Consider the following 23087-nt stretch of genomic DNA (forward strand, 5'->3'; position numbering starts at 1 on the left):
ATATAAAAATTAGCCTGGTGTGGTGGTGGGTGCCTGTAATCCCAGCTGCTTGGGAGGCTGAGGCAGTAGAATTACTTGAACCTGCAGTGAGCTGAGATCATGCCACTGTACTCCAGCCTGGGTGACAGAGCAAGACTCTGTCTCTAAAGAAAAGAAAAAAGAAAGGCAAAATCTCTGAGTGGTGTTGACTGACTGAGAATATCTGGATTTGGGGTTAGGTATACACTGGCCTGGCTAGAGATGGTCTGCTGGGTATGTTGGAGTCCTCTCTGGATGTGGCATCTGGTTCATCCTGCACTGGTGTCAGCAGGCCAAGTTGAGGTTTACCTTGGTATATGAAATCATTTTAGTGCGTAGTGACAAGTGTTTTATAAAATGAAATAGAAGAATAGAATGATAGGATAGATTAGAATAAAAAATATCAGAGCACATTGAATATAGTAAAATTTGTTTTGTGAAACTTGTTTTAGTTATATTTATGTATGTACGTATGTTCTAGTCTATGGTGTAAAATGTATGTATGTATGTATGTTCTAGTCTATGGTGTAAAATGTATGTACGTATGTATGTATGTTCTAGTCTATGGTGTAAAATGTATGTATGTATGTATGTATGTATTTACTTTGTAGAGACAGGGCTTTGCTCTGTCACCCAGGCTGGAGAGCAGTGGCGTGATCACAGCTCACTGGAGCCTTGACTTCCTGGGCTCCAGCGATCCTCCCACCTCCAACTCCCAAGTAGCTGGGACTATAGGACCATCCCATTTTTAAATTTTTAGTAGTGATGGGATTTTTGCATGTTGCCCAGGCTGGTCTTGAACTCCTGGGATCAAGCGATCCACCCACCTTGATCTCCTATAGTGCTAGGATTACAGGGGTGAGCCACTGCGCCCAGCCTAAAAATGCATTTCTTACTATGTTCATGCTCACAAAAGTTCAAATGTTACAGAATTAGATGATGCTCCTTGAAGTTTTTTTGGGGGGGCTCCTAATTTCATTCTTAATATAAAAGTCACATGCTCATAGTAAAATTTCAAACTGTTTGTAAGGGAGTAAATTGAAAATCTCCCTCTCTCTATCCCATTTCAACTTCCCCAAATCAGAAAACCATTAAAATCATTTATGAGGAAATACATATACATACATACACATACCACTTTTTCTTTTTTGACACAGTGTCTCACTCTGTTGTCCAGGTTGGAGTCCAGTGGTGTCGTCATACCTCACTGTAACCTTGAACTCCTGGACTCAAGTGAGCCCACCTACCTCAGCCTCCTGAGCAGTTGGGACTAGGCACACGACACCACAACCAGTTAATTTTTAAATATTTTGTAGAGACAAGGTCTCGCCATGTTTCCTAGGCTGGTCTCGAACTCCTGAGCTCATGTGGTTCTCCCGCCTGGGCCTCCCAAAGTGCTGGGATTACAGGTGTGAGCCGCTGTGCCCAGCCCAGGTATCACATTTTTATTGAAGTATATTATATATGCATATATGACTTCTTTAAAAACACACAAAAGATGATTATAATCTAGATACTAATGTGCAACTATTTTTAACTAATTTTGTTCATTTACACCCTTGGATATATTTTCATAATAAATCATTCTCTTTCATGTGCGCATAATTTCCCATTGCATGGATGTATATCATTTATGTAACTATTCCTATAGTCATGGTCATTTGAAGGGATTCCAGTTGTCAACACTACAAAAAAAATGCTTAGCTGATACATTTGTTTATCTCTTTGCATACTTTTGTGGAGAAATCTATAGCATAAATTCTTAATTAAACCTGATGGATCAAAGAGTACACACATTTAACATTTTGTTAGGTATTGCCAAATTGCCTTCAAAAATGTTTATACCAGTTTACACCCCTGAAATCTATGAGAACTCGTGTTTCTCCTTGTCAACATCAATTTTTAGCAAACTTTTAAATCTTGTCCAATGTGATGAAAATGGTATCTCAGCACAGAAGCAGGCTGGCACAATACTTGAGTGAGGTTCTCATAGCTGGATGTGATGACTCATGCTTGTAATTCCAATACTTTTGGAGGCCGAGGATGCAGGATCACTTGAGGCCTGGAGTTCAAGTCCAGCCTGGGCAACATAGTGAACCCCATCTGTACCAAAAAATAAATTTATAAAAGTAGCTGAGTGTGGTGGTTTGTGCCTGTAGTCCCAGCTACTTGGGAGGCTAAGGCAGAAGGATTGCTCGAGGCTGCAATGTGCCATGATTGCACCACTGCTCTCCAGCCTGGATGACAGAACAAGACCCTGTCTCTAAAAACAATTTTTTTAAAAGAGTGAGGGTGAGGTTCTAGGGCCTCAGCAGCTTTGGACAAATTACTTCACCTTTCTAAGCCTCAGTTTTCTCATCTGGAGAATGGGAATGATATAATAGTACCTACTTCAAAGGGTGGTGGTTGTAAAGATTAAGCACGTGCCTTGGACATAGTAAATGTTGACGTTTGTGTTTTGTTTACCATTCAGTATTATTAACTTAATATTCATAATTGTTCTTCTTAAGCTAAACAGATAGAGTAACTTAGTAGTCTAATTAAGCTTTTTGAAGGCTGAAATGTGAATTCACCCACAATTAATTCTTAGTAAGTTTCCGAAACCAGCTTCCTTCCTGTGGTAATGTTGGTTTAACCATGTGTGAGACAAAGCATGATTGGCATGTTTTGGAGCCTTGCCAGAGCATTGTCACCACACTGTTGCATTCTTTTGACAACGATCTCTGCACCCACTGCCTTGTGAGGTGCGTCCATTTATAAAATTACTAGCATGAAAATTATTGTAAGCCTGTGGGAAAAATTAATATTGTGGAAAAAATTAATGTTGCCCTTAGTATCCTTTCTTAAAATGATTTACTTTGTATCTGTTTTGTTCTACCTAAGTATAGATGAACATCCATTTGCAGTCATGACAAGTTATGACTCTTGTCTATTGCTTGTTCTGTTGCTGAAAGGGGAAGAGAATTAGAAATTGGAAAGAATTGCATATTTCAGCTTATGTCATTTCACTTTAAAGGAAATAAAATAACTTTGTGGGGCTCAGCTGTCTGAAGGCTTCTTCATGTCTTCCCACCCCCAGGGCCAGAAACTTGTTGAAATACATTTCAGTTGCATACTTTTCTCAAGGTATTCTAGTAATTCTGCTAAACAGTATGTAATGTGCTATGTGATGCTGGCGAAAATGACCACATATAAAATGTTATGCAGGACAGGTGCGGTGGCTCATGCCTGTAATCCCAGCACTTTGGGAGGCCGAAGCGGGTGGATCACTTGAGGTCAGAAGTTCGAGACCAGCCTGGCCAACATGGTGAAACCCTATTTCTACTAAAAATACAAAAATTAACCGAGTGTGGTGATGGGTACCTGTAATCCCAACTACTCGGGAGGCTGAGGCAGGACAATTGCTTGAGCCTGGGAGGTGGAGGTTGCAGTGAGCTGAGATTGTGCCACTGCACTCAAGCCTGGACAACAGAGTGAATGTCTCCAAAGGAAAAAAAAATGTTATGCAAATTCCACAGTTAATCATGTTTATTTAATTATTAGCTTTGAGTCAGATGCAAAATAAACTGAAGTAGTATGGAAGTCAGAAAGTCTAATGTTGCCAAAATGAGAAATAGAAGTTTTCACTTATGTTATTAATCAAAACCATTGTTGTATGAGGACTGTCATATCCCGATCAGTTTTTGACCAGTTTTTAGTGGATAAAACTTCATGTCGAGCGGAGTGTGGTGGCATGTGCCTGTAGCCCCAGCCATTTTAGAGGCTGAGGTGGGAGGGAGTAGTTTGAACCCAGGAGTTTAAGGCCAGTCTGGGCAACACAGCAAGACCCTGTCTCAAAAAATCCCACCAAAACCATATCAGTGCATAAGACTGGATGCCGATATTTTGGACCTCCTCCATCAGAATCATCTGTTGTACTTATAAAAAATTTAGATTTCCCAAGGCCTTACCTAAGACCCCACTCCCCCACCCACATCAGTTTCTGATTCTTTGTTACTTTCAGGCCTCAGTTCATATTGTCTGGCCTCAGCCCATACCTAAATCCACATCATACCATCAGAAACTCTGGGAGAGGGGTCCAAGGAAATTTACATTTTCAATAAGCACCCTAAGTGATTCTCATACAAACCAAAGTTCAAGAATCATTAGTAGAACATTATGATTTAGTTTCCATGATTCAGCAGGCCCCTCTAGGAACTGCCGGGAGATTTCTGGCCCCTCAGTAGAGCATAGTTATCTTCTAAGATGCTATAAAATGGCATAGCCCAGCAGGCTGTGCTGGGATGCTGGGTATTGATATCTTCCTGGGAGTTAAAAAGTAATGCAACTGTGCCTTTATTGCCCTTACAAAGCCTTTTAGAATTGACATAGACCTTGTTTGAATTTTTTTTTTTGAAATGCAGCTTACTAGGAATCAAAATGGGCACAGAAAATGGTCACAAGGAAAAAATTCCCAGGTTATTACCAATAGATAGCTTTGATATGGTGCTGCTGGTGTGAAAATGTGATGAAAATGGTGAATTCTATGGATAAAGACTTTTGGTGGATATTTAATCACATAGACTGAAATAGATTATATTTTTAAAGCTATAAATTGGTGGCTTTTTTTCACTAAGCAACTCCATAAAGAGAAACGTGAAGGGAGTGGGTAAATGGACAGTTGGATGTACAGAGAATTATAAAAGAGGATTTTTCCTTTCTAACCATTTGCCACTTCTAGTTCCTAAAAGTTTTAAAATCTTGGCGTAGGCTGAGGAAAAAAACTAAGCCAAGTTCAGTCAAAGCAGGGAATGGACCAGAGCCAAGACTGGAGCTGGGAATGGTGCCAACAGTAATAAAGGATTTAGACCAGGCTAGAACTAGGGGCTAGGCTAGCAGTGTTGTTGGGCTGAGGGGCAGTTATCCACTTTGTCTTCTGTCTCATGCAGTGCAAGTTTGGAAATTCTAGAGAGCTGAGCATATGTAGCTTGGGAGCCAGTTCTGTCAGCTAGCTCTTCAGAGAAGTTCAACATAAAGCCTCTGTTAATATTCAGCCTGGGATAACTTCAAATCATTTGCTGAAGTTACAGCAAGTGACCCAGAACTATTTTTTCTATATTACACTTCCAAGTACATCCAGTCACATAAGCAGGAGAGAATGGAGATTAGATGATGATGAGTTAGACTGGAAGGCACTGTAATGCAATGGCAAAACATGACTTTGAATTCAAAGCTGGATTTGAATCTCTAGGACATCATTTATTCTCTGGGTGACCTTGGCCAAGTAGCTTAACTTCTCCGAGGTTCAGTTGCTTCATCTGTAAAATGCAAGGGACAATGTCACCTTCCTCAATGAGATCATTTATGTAAAGTGCCTGTAAATGAGATCATTTACGTAAAGTGCCTGGCATAGGAGAAATCATCATCAACTTGTGCTGTCTCCTCTCCCTCCACCTGCCACCTCTATTTCACCTCCAGGTTTTCTTCTTGTTATTGGATGCAGGCCAGTAACTTCTATATTTTCTCTACCTTTTTGTGAAGGAAGGATTATAACATTTCAGGACAAAGACCTTTAGGATCCTTTATAAGAAGCATAGGGTTTATGAAATATTACTTTATATCTTCAGGATAAACTTTTTTTTTTCGGACCCAGGTTCTCCCTATGTTGCCCAGATTGGAAAGCAGTGGCTATTCACAAGTGCCATCATAGCTCACTGCAGACCCAAACTCCTGGGCTCAAGGGATCCTCCTGCCTCAAGCTCCTGAGTAGCTAGGACTCCAGACGAGTGCCAACACATCCACCAGGATAAAATTCTTTTTTTAAACAAATTTAATAAATTATTGAAGTCTATAAATGTCATTTGGAAAATTATCTTTTCTTTCCAGCCTCCCAGACCAGTTTTTTTTTATTTTTAACGGAGTCTCGCTCTGTCACCCAGGCTGGAGTGCAGTGGTATGATCTCGGCTCACTGCAACCTCTGCATCCTGGGTTCAAATGATTCTCATGTCTCAGCCTCACGAGAAGCTGGGATTACAAGTTCATACCTCCATGACCAACTAATTTTTTGTATTTTTGGCAGAGACAGGAATTCTCCATGTTGGCCAGGCTGGTCTCGAACTCCGGGCCTCAAGTGATCTGCCCGCCTTGGCCTCCCAAAGTGCTGGGATATCAGATGTGAGCCACTGGGCCCTTCCTAAAATGGGATTTCTTTTGCTTCCTTGTAAAATGGTGGCAAACCCTGCTTGCAAGTGCATGTGCATGTGTATTCTTTTTACTGTCACAGACTCAAATTGCATCTAACTAGTGGAGCTTGTTAAACCCTTACTAGCTACATGAGACTAGGCAATAATTGAAATTTTCTGAGCCTACCATCCCTCACATATAAAGTGAGGATAATGATACTGTAGCAGCTGTCTTTACACTGGGGTATGCCTAGCCCTGAAAGTATGTCTTAGTCCATTTGGGCTGCTATAACAAAAGTATCATAGACTGGGAGGCTTATAAACAATAGAAGTTTATTTCTTACAGTTTTGTAGTCTAAGAAGTCCTGTTACAGGTAGAAGGTTTCCACTGTAAGTTGTCTAGGTTCTTCGCATTTTGAGCAAAGAATTGGACAAAACGCACAGCAAAGCAAGGAAAAAATGAAGCAACAAAAACAGAGATTTATTGAAAATGAAAGCACACTCCACAGCGTGGAAGTGGGCCAAGCAAGCTTTTCAAGTGCCCCCATACAGAATCTTCTGGGGTCCAAATACCCCCTAGACTTTTCCCATTGGCTATTTGGTGTTCACCACATGTAAATGAAGTGGTGGCCTGCAATCAGTCTGACTGGTTGTAGAAAGCAACCAATCAGAGGCTGAAGTGATGTTACAAAGTTACTCTCCTGTGCTTTCGGCAATCAATCAGAGGTACTTTCAATTTTCCATGTGCCCCTCAGAAAAGGTGGGAGTTTGCAAAGGGAGTAGCCTCTGGTCCTTTTGTTACTTAGGCATGGAAAGTTGTGATTTTCCTTTCAATTTCGTTATAGGAAGTCAGTGTGAAACGGCCTTAGGTTCCCTGCCTCCAGACCCTATTCTCCTGCTTCAGTGCCACATCAAGGCATTTGCAGATTCAGTGCCTGCTGAAGGCCTGCTTCCTGCTTTGTAAACTTCTGCCTTATCTCTATCCTCACATGGTGGAAGGGACAAGGGAGCTCTCTCAAGCCTCTTTTACAAGTGCACTCATCTGGCTCATGAAGGCCCCACCCTCATGATCTGAAGAAGTCTCAGTGCCCCACCTCCTAATACCATCACTTTGAGGGTTAGGATTTCAACATATAAACTTTGGGTGAATACAAATACTCAGTCCAGAGCAAGGTACATGGAAACTGTCCAATGGCTTTAAGGTCACCAGGTAGCCCAAAGTGAACCAATTTCTGAATATGCAATTTTCTTTAGTACTTTTTCTAAAAATCATTTGTCTGAGAACTCACCTCCAGTTTTCCTTTCCTACCTCCCTTGCTCAATATCTCAAAGGGAAAGCATACCTTTTAAACATCAAGAATCTTACTACGGTGCTTTGGCCCAAGGTATAAAAACCCTTGGGGCTAAACATAGAAAGAATTTAAAATATTGGTGTTCATGAATCTTCTTTAACTCAATGCCCTGAAACCTACCCCTTTCTTATCCATCTTACTAAGAGACGCAGCTCCAATAAATTTTTTTTTGAGAAAGAGTCTCACTCTGTCGGCTAGAGTGCAGTGGTGTGATCTTGGCTCACTGCAACCTCCGCCTCCCGTGTTCAAGCGATTCTCCTGCCTCAGCCTCCTGAGCAGCTAGCATTACAGGTTCACTCCACTTTTTTTTTTTTTTTTTTTTTTTGTATTTTAGTAGAGATAGGGTTTCACCATGTTGGCCAGGCTGGTCTTGAATTCCTGGCCTCAAGTGATCTCCCGGCATTGGCCTCCCAAAGTGCTGGGATTATAGATGTGAGCCACCACGCCCAGCCCCAGTAAAATTTTATATTTAATAATAATTACAATGTGTTCACATTGTTTTACTCTATTGTGTATGCTTAATAATCACAGAAGCTTTTTAATCCATGAAGCCTTATGGTCACAAGGAAATAAAAAGAATTAACTTTCTATTATGGGCTGTGCATGGTGGCTCACGCCTGGAATTCCAGCACTTTGAGAAGCCAAGGCAGGAGAATTGCCTTGACTTCCTGGGCTTGGGAGTTCGAGACCAACCTGGGGAACATAGGGAGGCCCTGTCTCTATTAAAAATTTAAAAATTAGTAGGGCATGGTGGCGTGTGCCTGTAGTCCCAGCTACTTGGGACTGAAGTGGGAGGATCGTGTGAGCCTGGGAATTTGAGGCTGCAGTGAGCTATGATTGCACCATTGTATGCCAGCATGAGTGACAGAGTGAGACCCGGTTTAAAAAAAAAAATTCTGTTTATGAGCATATTTTTGTTGCAGAGAAATTCGATATGGTGATCAATAGACTTTAAGTATAGAAGTATGATGGTTGACCAGGTGTGGTGGCTTATGTCTATAATCCCAGGGTTTTGTGGGGTTGAGGCAGGAGGATTGCTTGAAGCCAGGAATTTGAGACCAGCCTGGACAACATGGTGAGACCCTGTCTCTACCAAAAAAAAAAAAAAAAAAAAAAAAATTAGCCAGGCATGGTGGCTCAGGCATATACTCTTAACTACTTGGGAGTCTGAGATGGGAGAATCGTTTGAGCTCAGGAGTTTAAGGCTGCAGTGCACTTAAGACTGTGCCACTGCACTTCAGCCGGGGTGACAGAGTAAGACTATTAAAAAAAAAGAAAAAGAAAAAGAAAAAAGGGATAAAATTTCTCTGGGGAAAATGTATAGATAATTGATTTGAAGAAGAAAAAAAGGAACAATGTCAATTTTTTGAAGATTCAAGATGTTTACAGTTTGTTTTGCTTTGTGCATTTGATGATGGATGTCAGATTGAATACTTTTAAGAGTGATATAACAGCTTTATTTTAAAATGTCGATATTTCTAGTATGTTAGAAATTAAATTTTTGCAACTATTTAAGCATAATGAAAAAATTTAGATGTTGGGCTGGGGGTGGTGGCTCACGCCTGTAATTCCAGCACTTTGGGAGGCTGAGGTAGGTGACTCGCTCAAGGTCAGGAGTTCAAGGCCAGCCTGACCAACATGGTGAACCCAATCTCTACTAAAAATAAATAAATAAATAAGTGGGCGTGGTGACATGTGCCTGTAATCCCAGCTACTCGGGAGGCTGAGGCAGGAGAATTGCTTGAACCTGGGAGGTGGAGGTTGCAGTGAGTGGAGATCGTGCCACCACACTCTAGCCTGGGTGACAGAGCTAGACTCTGTCTCAAAAAAACAAAAACAAAAATGAAACAAAGCAAAAAAGATGTTAACTTAAAAATGAAGGGGTACATAGCTCCCCAAAATTCTTTTAGGGGTTATGTGAACAAAAATTTAAAGACTCTCAGTCACATAGGGTTAGCCGTGAGGGTCAGGGAGAAATTGTGCAAAGCAATTAAGATAGTGCTTGATGAATGCAAGTATTATCTGAGGAACTGAGATTTTGTTTTGTTTTTTTGAGATGGAGTCTTGCTCTGTCACCCAGGCTGGAGTGCAGTGGCCCAATCTTGGCTCACTGCAACCTCTGCATTCTGGGTTCAAGCGATTCTCCTGCCTCAGACTCCTGACTAGCTGAGATTACAGGCGCACATCACCACACCTGGCTAATTTTTTATTTTTAATAGAGATGGGGTTTTGCCATGTTGGCCAGGCTAGTCTTGAATTCCTGACCTCAGGTGATCTGCCTGCCTTGACCTCCCAAAGTGCTGGGTTTACAAGTGTGAGTCACCATGCCCTGTGTGAGTTCTAATTTTAACCCTGTTTCTTCTTCAGTATTTGTTCTAGGGAATTTGTGATTTCTGTGCTTTAGTTTCATTGTCTAGATAAAGGATAACACAGATAACTGTAAAACACCTTGAGTATAGGAACTCAGATGAGTATGATTGAATCTAACAACAATAATGTCAATAGCAGTTGGGCGCGGTGGCTCACACCTATAATCCCAGCACTTTGGTGGGGGCTGCAGTGGGTGGATCCCTCCAGCCTAGGCCAACATAGCGAAACCGCGTCTCTACAAAAAATTACAAAAATTAGCCAGGTGTGGTGGCATGTGCCTGTAGTTCCAGCTACTCAGGAGGAGGCTGAGGTGGAAGGATCACCTGAGCCCAGGGAGGTCAAGGCTGCAGGGAGCCGTGATTGAGCTATTCATTGCACTTCAGCCTGGGCAACAGGGTGAGACTCTTTCTCAAACAAAAAAATACATAAATAAATAAAATTTTAAAAACTGTCAATGGCAATTTGTATAGTGATGAAAATATATGTATAGGCTCTATAAATAAAAGTATATAGCAGGTGTTCAAAAAATGCTTGTTAAATGAGTGAATGAATGCTAAAAGGAAACTTACTAGTGTGAAAGACAATATACCCATTGAATGGGCACCTTCCCTTAGTACCTGCATTTTTCAACCCATGGTGCATTTAAAGCTCATTTTGGACATTTTCCCATAAATTAACCTTAAAGATAAAAAGAGTAAGAAACAAAACTTTTCCCTGAGATGTGGCTACTTATTTTTTTTCAGAAGGCTTTTTCTCATTGGACTCTTTGCCATTCTGCTATATAGTGTAGTGGTCAAGTTGGGCTGAAGTTCAAGTGCCGCCACTTAACTAGTTGTTTGTCCTTGGGTAAGTCACTTAAACTCTCTTTGACCCAGCTTCTCCATCTTTAAATGGGTATAATAATACAACCAACCTCATAGGGTTGTTTTGAAGATTAGTGAGGTGGGCGATAGGTTGTGTGGTGGGTAGAACAATGCTTCCTCCTTCACAGACGTTCATGTTCTGATCCTTGAAACCTGTGGCTACGTTATCTTATGTGGCAAAATGAAATTTGCAGATGTGATTAAGTTAAGGATGATGTGGTGGGGGAGATTATCCTGTGGACCCAGTGTAATCATAAGGGTCCTTAAGGGGAGGCATGAGAGTCACAGTGATGCAGCATGAGAAAGACTTGACTGGCCAGTGCTAGCTTTAAAGAAGGAGGAAGGGAGCTATGAGCCAAAGGATGTGAGCAGCTTGAGCCGGAAAAGGTAAGGAAACAGATTCTACCCCTAGAGTATCTGGAAATGAACACAACCCTTCTAACATCTTGATTTGATCTGAGTGAGGCCCATTTCTGATTTCTGCCTTTTGGAGCTGTAGATTATAACTTTATGCTGATTTAGGCCACCAAGTTTGTGGCAATTTGTCACAGCAGCACCAGGACCCTAATTCAGGTGGGTTAGCCACTATTAATCTGTTTACAACCCCCTTCCGTTCTGGCTTTCCTCACAGGGCAATCTAATCGAAACTCTTCTACAGAATTAAAGGGATCTCTTTGCCCACGCACAAACTATTGTTCAGTTTTTCGAGCCTCTACCTAACCTTAGTCTCAAGACAGTTGCCTTCAAGGTAAGCTGCAAGACAATTTATAACATCCTCTTCTTAGACTTTCCACTTACACATGGAAAATCATATGCATTAATCATTGGCGTCTGCCACAAAAGCCATGCTCTGAGGTTCTATTCAGGAAAATATTAACTCTGAATTATGGCCTCACTTTCTTTGGCAGGGGGCACTGAGCTTCACAGATACCCTAGGGTAGGAGTCAACCCTTCAGGTCGAAGGCCCACGGGAATTAGAGCGCTTGGAGCAGGAGACGTGGGAAAAGAAAGAGGAAAAGAAGTTGGTAGGTCCGAAGGAGGCTGGAAAGAGGGGAAGGCAAAAGAATACACAACCCAGCCGAATCATGGGAAGTGAGAGATGGCTTCCTGCAATCTAGTCTTGCGGGTTCTTGCTCTAGTTTCGGAAACTTCCCCCGCAGAGTCCAGCACCGCGTACCTGCCCCTTGGGGCCGGTCCCTGCTCAGGAGCCTGCGGCAAGCTGGGAATGCCGTACTGGGAGACCAGCCGCCCAGCCGGGGTGGTGCGGAGACTGCAGGGAGGAGTCTCGGGGAGTGCAAACGGAAAGACTACATCTCCCAGGCCGCCACGCTTTCCAGCTGGAGTCCTAGGGCGCTGACTGCTCCCCAGTTTCCGTAGGGAAGCGCTGGGCCACCGCGGCTATTGTGCGTCGCGCTCTCGCCCTCCTCTTCCCGCTGCGGTGTCTATGGAGCTAGGCTACGTTTCATTGCTGCCCCGGCTTAACCCTTCCGGCGCCTAACAGGACGGCCGGCCGGCTCCCTTGCACCAGGAAGAAGTCTTAGCAGCCCGCGGGCCCTGGTCACGAAACCCTAAGGTACAAGGAAAACAGTTGAAGAAGGAGCCAGAGCTCTCCGGTTTGGTCCTCGGGCTTCACTGGGGCGGGGCGCAGGCGTTGGCTTTAAGAAAGGGGAGGGGACAGTGCAATCCGGGTTGCCCGCGGAGTTCGGCGAAGGAAGTCTTCCGCTCGCTCGGGAGCGAGGAGCCTGTAGATAGGCTGCTCCCAGCCCCAGCTCTAACCTCGTCCACACCCTGGGCGGGCCCAAGTGTCACGTTTGCAATTGCTCAGGAAGGATCCGGCCCGTCTCCGGAGGCAAGTCGGGCTGCGGTTTTTGCTGCCTATCTGGGGAGGCAATACCTAGGGGGCATGCTGCTTGCTAGGCAACATCCTGCCGGGATCCGACTGCGGTAGTTAGCTCTCCCTGGCCCTGAAGCCGTTGCCGGGGCGCCTGTTCTCCGTCCGGACCAGCCAGCGCTCCCCAGGAGTCTCATTGAAACAGGTACCTGTCCTCCAAAGGGACAGAGGCCGTGAGTTTTCTTAAGCGGGTCGCACGCTCAGTCCGTCCCCTCTACTTCCTCTGCTGTGCCATTGATGCCCTCGGTCTTTGTGTCTTCCCCGTTTCCCCCTACTCCCGGCCATCAGAACCATGGGTCATCCCCCGCTGGAGTTCAGCGACTGCTACCTGGACAGCCCCGATTTCCGCGAGAGACTCAAGTGTTATGAGCAGGAACTGGAGAGAACCAACAAATTCATCAAAGACGTGATCAAAGACGGCAACGCGCTTATCAGCTCTATGAGAAGTAAGTGCAAGGCTTCGATGAGCTGTTTCTCTCAGCTGGTGTGTCTGGCCTTTAAGCCTTTCCACACCACCAAGGGAAGGGAGATTGCAGGGTGACTCCCAGCCCAGATCTCTGAGGTGAATGGGTTTCCCACACTTGGGGAGTGGAGGTAGTAGAAGTGGAAAGTGGTAGATACAACCAGAACTTTGGGCCTTTTCCTTTAGTGGTTTTGACCTTATAAGACATGATCTGTAGCTGTGCCAGGGACCCTCTTACTCAGCAATTACCCTTACTTGGCAGATGGTTGTTCTTAAGGGACAATCTGCTGTACTGTTAGACATATTCAGCACCCCTGTCTGGGGAAAAGTGACATCCAAGCTGACCAGGGAACTGCCCCAGCACCTCCCAAACAATTGGGGATTAAGGTCAGCAGCTTGATTAATAATTTTGTCCTGGTCTCTGGTTGCTACAGATAAGTGTGGGGGGCAGTAAAAAATTTACCATGGCAAGTTATTTTTTAAGGAAAGCACCTTTGCCCCACTGAATTATTTTCTTTATCACACTGAGCTATGGTTTAGGTCAAGGTCAGTCCAAGTTCAGGATTATTGGATGGCTTCACATGCCACTGAATTCTGCTTGAGTGTAGAACAAAGAGCTGCCTACTTACTCCCTGCTACAAGGGGCCCAGCCCCCAAGAAGTAAAATAGGGATAGGGTTGGGGGCTGCTGGGCTGAAGGAACTTCACCTAGCTTGGCTTTTCCAGTGGTCACAACTGACTCAGCTGTGGGAAGCTCTCTCCTTCCCCCATTGTGTGTGGAGGGTTTTCTTTCTGCTGGTTGGCAGGTGGCTTGGAGTAAAAGAAAGAATAATAAACATCCCCAACTAGAGTGCAGGCAAGCCAACCCTTTATGCCAAAGCATATACCCAGAAGAATGGAGGGTAATGATTGGGTGGAGTGATAATTAATTTTTTCTCTTGTCTGAAAGATGATTGTGAAAAATAAAGTCAGAGTCATTGGCAAGTATGTCCTATATGGTTATAACTTTGTTTTGAGTGAATTTATCACCAAATACAGGGTCTAGGACCAGTGTGGCAACCTTCTTAGGCAGATGCAGTCAACCAAGAGCAGGGAGAAAGGAAGATTTGAAAGTGGTAGTACGAGGACGGGCGAGGTGGCTCATGCCTGTAATCCCAGTACTTTGGGAGGCCAACGTGGGTGGATCACCTGAGATGAGGAGTTCGAGACCAGCCTGGCTAACACAGTGAAACCCTGCCTCTACTAAAAATACACACACACACACACACACACACACATAGCTGTGCATAGGTGGCGGGCACCTGTAATTCCAGCTACTTAGGAGGCTGAGGCAGGAGAATCACTTGAACCCAGGAGGTGGAGGTTGCAGTGAGTTAAGATCGTGCCATTGCACTACAGCCTGGGCGACAAGAGTGAAACTCCATCTCAAAGAAGAGAAAAGAAAGTGGTAGTACAATGGTAACTGCTGCCAGCTGGTATTTCTTGTGCAGCCCTTCTGATTTGCCCTGTGGAGTCTGTGCTTTTCCTGCACATGCCCTCTGCCCACTTTTGGTCAGAATATGTACACCGTTGAAGTTCCTGCAGGTCATTTGATTGTGTTTGATCTTTTAATGGTTTGTCTTATTGTGGCCTGACCAAGAGTAAACTCCTGGTGGTATCTGAAATGCTGATCCTTAAAAAGTTAAGGATATGCAGGTTGTGCCACATAAATAGAAAGGTGAGAGTTCACAGAAAGGAAAAGGAGGAATGTTTCAGCTTTGTTGTGTTTTGTTTACATATTACAGTAAACTGCTTGGTGCTGTATCCACAGTAAAACGAATCTCATCATAAGCGCTAGGAATGGAATGGCTTTGTGAAGTGGATGGTAACTAAAAGTGTGCTGAAAATCACAAGCTAAGGCATATCAGAGAGATTAAGATTTGTAAGAAAAAAAGCAGTTCAATAAAACATATGGTGGAAGGGCAAAAGTTTCATAAGCTAGGGGCAAGTAAAGGTTTTTATTCTTTCCTTTTCTTTCTTTTTTTTTTTCAATTTTTGTTTGTGAGATGGAGTCTCACTGTGTTGCCCAGGCTGGAGTGCAGTGGCATGATCTCAGCTCACTGCAGCCTGGATCTCCCGGGTTCAAGCGATCCTCCCGCCTCATCCTCCCCAGTAGCTAGGACTACAGGCATGTGCGACTCCGCCCAGCTAATTTTTGTAATTTTTGGTAGAAACAGGGTTTCACTATGTTAGCCAGGCTGGTCTTGAACTCCTAACCTCAGGTAATCCACCCACCTTGACCTCCCAAAGTGCTGGGATTGCACAGATGAGCCACCACACTCGGCCTCTTTCCTTCTTTTCTAAGACTCAAAGTGATAAAAGTCAACAATTAAGCAGATCCAAAATTTTGCATATAAGCAAAAGATCCAAGAGATATTCTAGAGCAGGGGCTCCTTGAAATTTGTGGTAGTTTTCTGTTTCTGAGTATACACAGAAAGCCAAAAATAGGACAGGCAGAAAATAAAACCCAGCAGCTAACCCATTCTCCATTTCTTTCCATTCAGTTGCATGGATTCTAAAAGTCTGATTAGCTAGAGGCAAAGGTAGGATGTTTTCTACTGTCTTGACCACAGTGATGTTTATACTCCCACTCTCCTTCCTCACACTGTGCCAGCGGAGTGACTTTCTGAAAGTAGGTAGGGTGGAAGCAAAACAAAGTTATGCTCTTGCTCTATGTTGAGGAAAAAGGAACACTGGAATCGGAGTTAGAAGACTAGGATTATGTTCTTGGCTTCACCATCTTGGGATCTAACACAAATCACTTTTTTTTTCTGAGACAGAGTCTTGCTTTGTCACCCAGTCTGGAGTGCAGTGGCATGATCTTGGTTCGCTGCAGCCATCGCCCCTTGGGTTCAAGTGATCCTCGTGTCTTAGCCTCCTGAGTAGCTGAGACTACAGGCACACACCACCAGGCCTGGCTAGTTTTTGTATTTTTAGTAGAGATGGGTTTCACCATGTTGGCCAGGCTGGTATCGAACTCATGGCTTCAGATGATCCACCCACCTTGGCCTCCCAAAGTGCCGGGATTACAAGCGTGAGCCACCGCACTTGGTTCCACAAATCACTTTTCATTTTTCTTGTTTTAGAGACAGGGTCTTGCTTTGTTGCCCAGGCTGGAGAACAGTGGCACAATCATAGTTCACTGTCACCTCTAATTCCTGGGCTCAAGTGATCCTCCTACCTCAGTTTCCCCAGTAGCTGGACTACAAGTACATGCCACCATGACTGGCTAATTTTCAATATTTTTTTAGAGACTGGGTCTCACCATCTTGCCTAGGCTGATCTGGAATTCCTGGGCTTAAGCAAGCCTCCCACCACGGCCTCTCAAAGTGTTGGGATTACAGGCATGAGCCACCACACCCAGCCAAATCACTTGTTTTTGGAGACAGAGTCTTGCTCTGTTGCCCAAGCTGGAGTGGAGTGGCATGATCTCAGCTCACTGCAACCTCTGCCTCCCAGATTTAAGCAATTCTCATGCCTCAGCCTCCTGAGTAGCTGGGATTACAGGCACCTACCACCACGCCCGGCTAAATTTGGCATTTTTTTAGTAGAGACAGGGTTTCGTCTTGTTGCCCAGGCTGGTCTTGAACTCCTGAGCTCAGGCAATCCACCCCTCTCGGCCTCCCAAAGTGCGAGAATTACAGGCATGAGCCACTGTGCCTGGCCCCAAATCACTTTTACTTCATCTGTAAAATCGGGGTAATTACACCTACCTCCCAAGATTGTTGTGAGTCTCAAAGGAATTAATGGATTATGAAAATGATTTGTAAATGGAAATGGCTAAAGAAAGTTGTTGATAATACATCTTTAGATTCTTAATATATCTGTTGGTGAATGTGTCATTTTCTGTAGGTTTCTGAAGGGAAATGCATAAGCAGAAGTAGTTGGAACCCCTCTCGCTTCAATGTGATCTCTTTATAATTGTTGAAGTACAAGGTGATTATAACTTAAACTAATGGAAAATAAAAATACCATCCCTCTGAAAGGTGACTATATTGCCAACTTTTCTGTTTGTCCTTTATTTTTATATTGGCAGCTTCGGTCCCCAATGTTGTTTGAATATTTGCTAAGCACTGAGGCTAGGCGTTATTCAGAACAAGTGATATGGTCCCTGCTTATATCTCAAGGCAACATGACACATCTAATAGGTGTTATATATAGTTAGCGAATACATACTATTCATTCAATACATACCTGGACACATACCGTGTTCAAGCCATTGTTCTTGGGGCTGTCAGGCATGCAGAGTGAGTCACAGATGGATACTGCTTTCAAGAGGTTCTTAGGCTGGTGGGAGAGACAAGACACAGATAGAAATGAGTATCATATAAGGTAGTAGATACAGATAAGAGCCATAAAAGTGGGAACAGGTGGACCTGATGATATATGACATGAGAGGGAAAGCTGATTTCCCAGTGGGAGCACAAGGGAGAAGCCAAGGAGGAAGTACCATCAGAGTTGGGTAGAATCAATAACACTATCACTTGTTTAGCTGTTCCCATGTGCCAGGCATTACATCTTGTAACAAATTTTTGAGATAAAAATTATTATTCCCATTTTTTAGATGAGGAAATTGAAGTTCAGATGAGTTAAGTAACTTTCTCAACTAGTAAGGGCAAGAGTCTGAATTAGAACCTAGACCTGACTCTAAAGGCCCTGCTTATCCTACTGCATGACACTATTCAGAACAGGGCATTTCATGTAGCAGGAGTGACACAGAATATAAAGGGGACAGCAAATAATTTGAGTTAGCTGGGATATAGGCAACAGAAAGGGAGGTTTGGGCTCCTGAGGAGCTGGATTACAGGTGCATGCCACCATGCCCAGCTAATATTTGTATTTTTAGTAGAGACAGGGTTTCACCATGTTGGCCAGGCTGGTCTCAAACTCCTGGCCTCAAGTGATCCACCAGCCTTAGCCTCCCAAAGTGATGGGATTACAGGCGTGAGCCACCACGCCCAGCCTACATTCTTATTTTTTTTTAAAAAATTGTGCTAACTAAATAAAACATTTTTATAGGCCAGATTCAATCAGGCTGCAACCCCTGAGCTAGATGATGTAGCTCTACAGGTCTGACTCTTGGACTCTGATGGGCTAGGAAAATGGAGGATGACAGTCTTCAGATAGGGGCTTTCCTGGGGAAGCAACAATGGATACTCTGCAAATGAGCAGAGGCAGAATGATGGTATAATGGGACAAAACCTTGGACATGGCATCTGGATACCTGAATAAGGTGCTGGTTCTGTTACTAATGGGATCTGTGACCTTGATAAGCGATTTCACTGGGACCCCAGGGTCTGTGGCTTTACAAAGATGGGGTTGGGGCAGGAGGTTTATAAACCCACTTGAGCTCTAACATTCTATGACTTACTATTTTTTGCATGGCATATTGTAGTTTCACGATTTGAGAAAAGAATGACTAACCCAATTATAGGACCTTATTTTACGCTTACATAAAATTTCACATTATTTTAGTGTAAATGACTGTATTTAATTTAACAAAAAATTAAAACACTTTTTTTTTTTTTGAGACAGAGTTCACTGTATTGCCCAGGCTGGAGTGCAGTGGTGCCATCTCAGGTCACTGCAACCTCTGTCTCCAGGATTCAAGTGATTCTAATGCCTCAGCCTCTCAAGTAGCTGGGACTACAGGTGCATGCCACCATGCCCGCTAAGTTTTGTATTTATTTATTTATTTTTTAGTAGAGATGGTGTTTCACCATACTGTCCAGGCTGGTCTCGAACTCTTGACCTCAAGTGATCTGCCTGCCTCAGTCTCGCAAAGTGCTGTGAATACAGGCATGAGCCACTGTGCCTGGCCTAAAAGAGAATTTCTAAATACCCTTTTCCAAACCAAGGATAATGTGCTTTTTAAGTATATTTTTGTTTTAAGAGTCAGAGTCTCACTCTGTCACCCAGGGTGACATACTTTTAAGTACAGTGGCACCATCATGGCTCACTGCAACTTCAAACTCCTGGGCTCAAAGGGTCCTCTGGACTCAGCCTCCCGAGTAGCTGGGACTACAAGCACACACTACCAATCTTAGCTAATTAATTTTTTTTTTTTGGAGAGATGGAGTCCCACCATGTTGCTCAGGCTGGTCTTGAACTCCTGGGCTCAAATGATTTTTCCGCCTCAGTCTCCCAAAGTGTTGGCATTATAGGCATGAGCCATCATGCCTAGCCTATGTGTATGTGTATATATATATATATATAAAACAGATGTCAGAAAAAAATTATATCACTAAACCCACTTATATACATGCACAACCACACATACATAGGCTTTCTTGGATTAATGAAAACTTATGTTTTTTTTGTTGTTGTTGAGACAGAGTCTTACTCAGTCACCCAGGCTGGAGTGCAGTGGCGCCATCTCGGCTCACTGTAACCTCCACCTCCTGGGTTCAAGCAATTCTCATGCCTCAGCCTCCCAAGTAGCTGGAATTACAGGTGTGCGCTACCCTGCCCGGCTAATTTTTGTATTTTTAGTAGAGACAGGGTTTCACCATGTTGGCCAGGCTGGTCTCGAACTCCTGACCTCAAGTGATCCACCCACCTTGGCCTCCCAAAGTGCTGGGATTACAGGCGTGAGACACTGCACCCAGCCGAAAACGTGTTTTAAAAGAATCCAGGGTCGGACTTGGTGGCTCAGGCCTGTAATCCCAGCACTTTTGGAAACCAAGGTGGGTGGGTTGTTTCAGTTGAGGAGTTTGAGATCAGCTCGTGTAACATGGTGAAACCTTGTCTCTACAAAAAAATATGAAAAATTAGCTGGGCGTGGTGGTGCGTGCCTGTCGTCCCAGCAACTCAGGGAGCTGAGGTGGGAGGATAGCTTGAGCCCTGGAGGCAGAGAGGTTACAGTGAGCAGAGATCGCTCTACTGCACTCCAGCCTGGACTGCACAGTGAGACCCTGTCTCCCTGTCAAAAAAAAAAAAAAGAATACAGTCCAGGTGCATTGGCTCAAGCCTATCTCAAAAAAAAAAAAAAAAAAAAAAAGAAAAAAATCCAGAAGATGCATTCGGTACTCTAAATGTACATAAAGTTGATAAAGTAGAAATAATATAATTCTATAATTTTAATAACTCAATTTTTTTTAAAAAAAGGTGACTTTCTTACATTCTGTGCTTTTAAGGTTAGAGTTTTGGATGTTTACATTAAGGTCATCTTTTGGGGTGCCTTTGCAACTTTCACTTTGGCAACCAGGGCACCTATCTGGTGAGTGGTTGCTTTCCTGCAAGGATGGGTTGATTCCAATTCTTCCACTAGCTAGCTATATGACTTTGAACAAGTCTTTAGTTTCGTCGGTCTCAGTTTTCCCATTTTATAAAATTAGAGGCTTGGTCAATAATATTTACGTTTCCTTCTGGTTTTATTATTTTGTTTTCTGGCTACCACCATGTTAGTCAAATAGTCAAACAATGTGAATTGATTCTGTCATAAACTTCAGGAGCCAATTCATCTTCACTCTGGGAGAATAATAGGCAAAGGGAAAATCCAAGTAGTATGTCCAGCATGAGTAGATGACTTGCTGACCTACTTGACGATCCTCTAATTGAATGCTTCTTGGTAGGTCTCAACCTGATTCCCTTCAGTTCTGTTCTGAATAGCTCCATACTGAGGAACCCCAAAGCTTTTAAACCCTTTGGGATGGGTGTATTGCCATAGTGTGCGGGATGAGTTGGTGGTATAATATGCATTCTCACTCAGCAGGTATCTTGTTGTTATCCCAGTGATAGAATCAGTGCTTCTGAGCACATGGAGTTATTTTACATCTTCTTCAGAGTAGCTCAGATCAATATAATTGGTATGTCATTTGGTACTGCTGTTAGTATTAATAGATGTGAAGCAATGTTAAATGGAATTTGACAGAGGTGATACATTGCCATATTCATTGGAGGTCCTCAGAAGACCAGATTCCAAAGTAGCTGGACTGTGGGTGCTGTGGGAACTAGGGTTGAAAAGTGAATCAAGCCAACCTTTCAGTGTGTCCATTTATAAGAAACTATTCTTATTTAGGGGTAGAGGATGGTGCCAGGGTAGGGTAGGGAAGATTTTAGCTCCACTTGCCTGTTAAGAAAAGTTTTCCAATCAGGCTCTAGAGTGATGAAGGAAATTTACCTTTCAGTGTCATTTTTTTTTTTTTTTTGAGATGGAGTCTCGCTCTGTCGCCCAGGCTGGAGTGCAGTGGCCGGATCTCAGCTCACTGCAAGCTCTGCCTCCCGGGTTTACGCCATTCTCCTGCCTCAGCCTCCCAAGTAGCTGGGACTACAGGCGCCCGCCACCTCGCCCAGCTAGTTTTTTGTATTTTTTTAGTAGAGACGGGGTTTCACCATGTTGGCCAGGCTGGTCTCGAACTCCTGACCTCAAGTGATCCGCCCACCTCAGCCTCCCAAAGTGCTGGGATTACAGGCGTGAGCCACCGCGCCTGGCCCAGTGTCATTTTTATAGCCTTATTTTTTTAAAGCATAGTCAAAACCTTTTGTTTAATCTGGCATCTGTTTCTCTAATCAGTTACTACAGAAATTTCCTAAAAGCCTATGAGGATCTGGAAAGTTACACACTTCCATGAGAGTACCCTGGAAATATTGAGCTGCTTTTATTTTCTAGTGGGGTGGAAGGCCCTCATGATCCTTTACCAGGCTGATATCAAGTGCTAAACCTTGGGCAACATAAAGGCAATTCAATTTAATTCAAGAAGGTTTTACTAAGCACCTACTATGTGTCAGGTACTGTCCTGGAAACTGGGGATACAGTGGTGAATAAGAATACTATAGGCTCTGCCCTTTTGGAACATATGTTAAATATCAAATTATCCTCTTAAATCATTAATTACAATTGTGAGAAGAGTATGAAGAGGAAATTCAGTGTGTGATTTTTTATTTTTTTTTTTAATTTATTTATTTTTAGACGGAGTCTCAGTCTGTTGCCTAGGCTGGAGTGCAGTGGCACAATCTTGGCTCACTGCAACCTCCGCCTCCCGGGTTCAAACGATTCTCCTGCCTCAGCCTCCCGGGTAGCTTGGATTACAGGTGTCCGCCACCACGCCCAGCTAATTTTTATATTTTCAGTAGAAACGGCGTTTCACCATGTTGGCCAGCCTGGTGTCGAACTCTGGACCTCAGGTGATCAGCCCACCTTGGCCTCTGAAAGTGCTGGGATTACAGGCGTGAGCCCCCGTGACTAGCCCATAGTAGAATTATTTATAATGGCCCAAAAGTGGAAACAACCTCTAAATGTCCACGAACTGAAAAATGGATAAATAAAAGGTAGTATAGTCATACAATGGAATAGTATTTGGCAATAAAAAGTTATGAAGTACCGATACATGGTACAATAAGGATGAACTTTGAAAACCTTAGGATAAGTGAGAAAAGTGTTATAAATGGCTACCTATTATTCATGATTCCTTTCATATGAAATGTCCAGATAAGCAGATCTATTAGAGAGAGTATCAGGTTAGTGATTGCTGAACTGGAGGGTTGGAATGTACTGGGACTGATAATGGGTAAAGGGTTTCCCTTTGGGGTCATGAACATTTTTTAAGATTGGATTGCAGTGATGGTTGTACAACTCTGTGAGCCATTTTATGGTGTGTAAGTTGTATCTCAGAGCTGTTTGAAAAAAAAAAAAAAAACATTGTGTTTGGAGAAACAGGTGACAGGTGCTTGTCTTATATACCTACATCTTCCTTTAGCTCTATCTTATAGAACATCCAACCTGGAAGGTTGTTTACAAAGCTAAACATCTACTCCGCTGGGTTTATATGTAGGGAAAAGAAAGTCAAGACAGAGAATTACTTCTCCAGAGACCTAGAGCTAGAGTTGGAATTGTGACCAGAATCAGATTTCCTGGTTTCCCTTTCCAAGGCCCTCTCCTGTCTCCTCTTCTCTCCTCTCCTCTCTCCTCTCCTCTCTCCTCTCCTCTCT

At 43.4% G+C, this 23087-nt stretch overlaps 1 protein-coding gene across 1 annotated transcript in view; it reads left to right on the forward strand.

Moving 5' to 3' along the window:
* Window positions 1-12059: 12059 nt before the first annotated feature.
* Window positions 12060-23087, forward strand: part of OPHN1 (oligophrenin 1) — a gene marked incomplete at its 3' end in the record, with an annotated part of 212003 nt that continues 200975 nt past the window's right edge. Inside the window, exons 1-2 of the mRNA XM_011943181.1 lie at window positions 12060-12338; window positions 12945-13102. Coding sequence (XP_011798571.1) covers window positions 12949-13102 — 154 coding nt within the window. The remainder of the gene's footprint in view (window positions 12339-12944; window positions 13103-23087) is intronic.

Source organism: Colobus angolensis, unplaced genomic scaffold, assembly GCF_000951035.1.
Source record: "Colobus angolensis palliatus isolate OR3802 unplaced genomic scaffold, Cang.pa_1.0 Scaffold216, whole genome shotgun sequence".
Classification (NCBI taxonomy): domain Eukaryota; kingdom Metazoa; phylum Chordata; class Mammalia; order Primates; family Cercopithecidae; genus Colobus; species Colobus angolensis.